The 4944-nt window shown below is 34.8% G+C and overlaps 1 protein-coding gene across 1 annotated transcript; it reads left to right on the top strand.

Annotated features, from left to right (window-relative positions):
* The first annotated feature begins 240 nt into the window (after window positions 1–240).
* LOC110032394 (protein VAC14 homolog) lies at window positions 241–2609 on the top strand. Its single transcript, XM_020736017.1, has one exon. The coding sequence runs from the start codon at window positions 348–350 to the stop codon at window positions 2448–2450; it is 2103 nt and encodes a 700-aa protein (XP_020591676.1). The 5' UTR covers window positions 241–347; the 3' UTR covers window positions 2451–2609.
* The last annotated feature ends 2335 nt before the right edge of the window (window positions 2610–4944 follow it).

The raw sequence follows: 4944 nt of genomic DNA, 5'->3' as shown, positions 1-4944 counted from the left end.
ATTTGAAGGTTGGACTTAATGCAGTTATAGGAGATGATGATGAGTGCTTCGAAAATAACATGTCATCTAAATTTTACGGGGAGTGTGTGTTTTGTTGTTTGTTTATTTCAATAGTCTTTTCTTTATACAACAAGAAGTGAGTTTGGGCATGGAGCTGAGGGGAGAGATTTCTATTGTGTGACTTCATGTACAGATCATAATTTCTTTAAATTGCATCTCTTATTTATATATGTTATATTATCTTGTTCCGTTCCGTAATGGCTTCCGCACCAGGGGGGCAAGAAACCGCCCGTATCAAACGGAAAAGCTACTAACTTTCGCCTCGCAACGGGGAAGGATGCCCAACAATGCCGGAGGTCTCTTCACCAGTATATCATCGTCTCCACCATCACCGACGATTTGTTATCTGGGGTTTTCTTTCGAGAATTTTCTCGATGTCCATAATTCCGGCCTCTGTTTTAAGGAATCTTGCTGATAAGCTAGACGAGAAGCGCAAGAATGCAGCATATGAGGTCGGAGTCATCGTAAAGCAATTTGCTCAGGCGGGAGAGCATGAAAAGATAGCGGCTGTAATTAATCTGCTAGCCATTGAATTTACGTGTTCTCCGCAGCCCAACCATAAAAAGGGGGGTTTACTGGCGTTAGCTGCAGCTACACTTGCTCTGTCTTCAGAAGCTTCTCGGCATCTGGAGGAAATTGGACCACTAGTGATTAATTCTTTTATTGACCAAGACAGTAGGGTTCGATATTTTGCTTGTGAAGCATTATACAACATAGCAATGGTTGTTAGAGGAGAAATTAATGTATTTTTCAATCAGATTTTTGATGCACTCTGTATGCTCTCAGCAGACTCAGACCTCAATGTACGAAGTGCTGCTCATCTTCTTGATCGACTCATGAGGGATATTGTAACTGACAGTCATGAAATCAGCATAGAAGAATTTATACCTTTGTTACGGGAACGCTTGAATGTGATAAATCCCTATGTTCGATTATCCTTGTTGAATTGGATTACTGTGTTGGATAATGTTGCAGGGATTGACATGCTTAGATTCCTTCCAGATTTTCTTGATGGTTTGTTCAATATGCTGAGTGATTCTAGCCATGACATACGTGAGCAAGCTGGGACTCTAATTTCAGGATTTCTACAAGGAATGATGAATTCTAAGAATGTAGATTTTGGTCGTGTGGCTGAAATTTTGGTTCGAAGGGCAACTTCTTCTAATTCATTTAGCAGGCAAATCTCCATCAAATGGATAGATGAGCTTTTAAAAGTTGGTGGAAACCAGCTTGTTTCTTATTATGCTGATATTCTTGGAGCAATTCTACTCTGCATATCTGACATAGAAGAGGAAGTAAGAGTTGTGGCTCGTGAGACCAATGAAGAGCTTTGGGCAATTTGTTCTGACCCAGCTGAGAAATTTGATGTAGGAGCCATCTTGTCTGTTGCAATGACAAAATTAGCTACTAAATTTGTTGCAACAAGACTGGAATCTCTTCACTGGATTCAGAGGCTTCTAGCTTGTCATCATTCCGAGGCCATGACATACTTGAATGACATATTTGACTCCCTTTTGAGAACATTAGCAGATCCCTCGGATGAGGTTGTCCTGCTTGCGCTGGAAGTTCATGCATGCATGGCAAAAGTCACTCAACAATTTCAACATCTTGTGGTTTCTCTGATCAGCACCTTCCGCTCCAATCATATTCTTCTTGAGAAGCGTAGTGCTTTGATAGTACCTCGGCTCTGCGTTCTCTTGGATGCCGAACGTGTGTACAGAGAATTTTCCCAAATTCTTGAGGGTGAAAAAGATCTTAGTTTTGCATCAAACATGGTGCAAGCTCTGAATTTGGTTCTCCTTACCTCGTCTGAATTGACCGACTTGAGAAATCTTCTGAAAAAATCATTGATGGATCCTGCCGGCAAAGATTTATTTTTGTGCTTGTATTCTTCTTGGTGTCATTCACCAATGGGAATCATAAGTTTGTGCTTACTTGCTCAGGCCTACCACCACGCCAGTGCTGTAATTCAAACACTGGCGGAGGAAGACATGAATGTGAAGTTCTTGATGCAGTTAGACAAGCTCATAAGCCTGCTGGAGGCTCCAGTGTTTACTCACTTAAGATTGCAGCTTCTGGATCCTAGCAGATGTGCATGGCTGTTGATGACACTTTATGGCCTCTTGAATTTGCTGCCTCAGCAAAGCGCAGCCTTCAAGATATTAAAAACTAGATTAAAAACCATTCCTCCACACACCCTGTCTGATGATCAACTCAAACGGGAAGGGAAAATTGTCAATGACATTAACTTTGAATCTCGGCTGCAAGAGTTTAAGAACATGCAGAACCGGCATCGGATGCATTCGAGATCTTCCTGTACAAATTCTGGACAATTTCATCAACCCAGACTGCGCCAATCTCGACGTGCCAGTCGTGTTCATTTTAAATAGTTTTCTCTATTTCAGGTAAATATATGAATTCAGTGGGTTTATAATAGTTATCATAGTCTTTCGTAGTTTAGGAAAGGTGTTAGGGCAGAGATTAGGATTAGGGTTAGTTTCATAAACGAGCTGTTATTTTTTCCTGCTCATATCGGCTATTTATATTCTCGACTGTGTCTTTTTTTATGAAAAATTATTCCATATCAATCACTCGTCACAGCAATGTTCTATTTCAGTGAGTCTCATTTTTTTTTTTAAATAAATTAAGACGAGCGGTCGAGATCGAACACCGTATGTATTTCTGCATACGTTGTCTGTGTGAAATAATTCTTTTTTATTGATTTTATATATATATATATATATATATCATATTATACTTTATATTACTTTGCTTGTGTTTATGCTTGTGTTGCTTCATGCAATAAATTTATTTAGAATTTGTACTTATAAGAAGCAACTTAATTAATTTAAAATTATTTACATATGAATTAATAAGTGAGTGTTGTAATTAAAAATAATAATAAACTTTTAGAAGCTATTGAAATTCATATTGATATAATAATAGCTAATTGATTTGGATATATTAATAGATCTTTTAAGTTCAGGAAAGCTAGATACACTTGAACTGAATTGACTAAAATATAATTTAAATAAATAAGTAATATGGAATTTTTATAAACATAAATTCATTTAACTTAAGAAAGATTAGTATCATTTAAGTTATAATACTTAGAATGAAAAATGAGAAAGTAGACTTGATTTAAGTAAGAGAAGATAAGGTATTCAAAATCATTAAATTTTTTTATCAAATATAGCTATCTTAAAAAATTAAAATAAAATAAAATAATGAAAAGTGAAAAAGCTCATGGTATTAAAAAAAAATTATAAATAAGAGCTAAAAGTGAGAAGCTTGATGATAAAGTTTAATGCACAAAAAATTGGTATATATTAACTTCTTTAACTTGAACAATTTTAAATTTTCATTAAAAATTAAAGTATTATATTTAAAATGTTAAAATCTAAATTAAATTTTCATGATTAATTAAGTTAAATTTGATATTCACTTATTGATTAAATGAATTTTAGTCAATGTTGATCTTTAAGCACTTTGGCATCTTGAAGGGAAAGAATATTTAATTTTTGTAAAAATCATGCATTTTTAGAATTTTTTTTTATGAATATTACTTTATACTTTATTTGATAATAATTCTTAAATTAACTCCTGCTCATTTCATCTAGGATATAAAACTTAGAAGAACATATTACTTGAGAATAAGTAATGTTTGAGTTTAGGGGATTGTTGAGTGAGAAAATACAAAAACATATACATCATTTTCAACCTTTATTCCATATTTTCTTTGTATTTTGGCATAATTTTATATGTTTTAATGTAGGAAAATCCTTAAAATGAATTCAAGAAGATTAGGTGATTTTTACTGCAGTACTTCGGTGTCATACGTGGATTAGAATACATAAAGATTCCCTTGAACTCAAAGCCTATGTGCCAAATACCCATTGCCTAACTGCTAGAAAGAGGCACCACAACACCATATGATGCAAAACCAAAGTTCCACAAAAAGATAGAAGGTGGAGCCAAAGACAAAGGGTAAAGAGCCTAGGTGTCGCACACTCAGTGACTAGATGACCATATTCATCACTGTTACACCATCTTTTAGAGCTTCATAGTGTCATCTATGCTAAAATAAAGAATCAGAAGATAGAGAGCTCACAATTGCAATGTCAAAACCTGAGAGCCACTACACTAAGCCAATGTTATTGTGTTATGACTTGAATATAATAATTTTGCCTCCCCAATTTTAGTTTGTTTTCACTGTTACACCATTTTATAGAGCTTTATAGTGTCATCTATGCCAAAATAAAGAATTAGAAGATAGAGAGCTCAAAATTCCAATGCCTAAACCTGAGAGCCACAACACCAAGCTAATTTTCTTGTGTTGTGGCTCGAAGAGAACAATTTTGCCTCCCCCAATTTCAATTTTTTGGGGAGAATGGTTTGTTTTTGTTCATATTCTCTCTTCTATTTTTGTAGGAGTCACGAGATTGTCTATTTATAATCGCGTATAATTTCCTTATTCGAGTAAATCTCCCTCTCATATAAAATGAATGATCCAAAGAGGAGAGGAACTGAAAGGAGGGGATATACGACGGGCAATAAAAAAACAAGCAAAAAAACTTTGGGAATTTTTATAAAGTGAACTTCGCATGGATAGCCCTAAAGCGTACGTCTGAAACAAGATCGGATTGAAAAATACCTTAGAGACAAATATGTGAAGAGGACTTTAAAAAAGCAACCCACAAACAGATAATCAAATATAAATGCTTGTTATGGAGTCAAGAACAACTCCTAAAGGAGCATATTGTTTTGGTTAATTATATCTTGAGGAATATCCAAGAAAACTCTCGATAAAAAGGGTCATGCTTGCATAATTAATTAAATTTGATTATTTGAGAAACCAATGGATTTAAATCATCTTGAGAACAT

This window comes from Phalaenopsis equestris, unplaced genomic scaffold, assembly GCF_001263595.1.
Source record: "Phalaenopsis equestris unplaced genomic scaffold, ASM126359v1 Scaffold000937, whole genome shotgun sequence".
Classification (NCBI taxonomy): domain Eukaryota; kingdom Viridiplantae; phylum Streptophyta; class Magnoliopsida; order Asparagales; family Orchidaceae; genus Phalaenopsis; species Phalaenopsis equestris.
Note: the sequence above shows the minus strand (reverse complement) of the source record. Positions and strands in the feature narration are given on the sequence as shown.

Coding starts and splice junctions, on each gene's coding strand:
- LOC110032394 (XM_020736017.1), top strand. CDS start 348: ATGCCGGAGGTCTCTTCACCAGTATATCATCGTCTCCACCATCACCGA.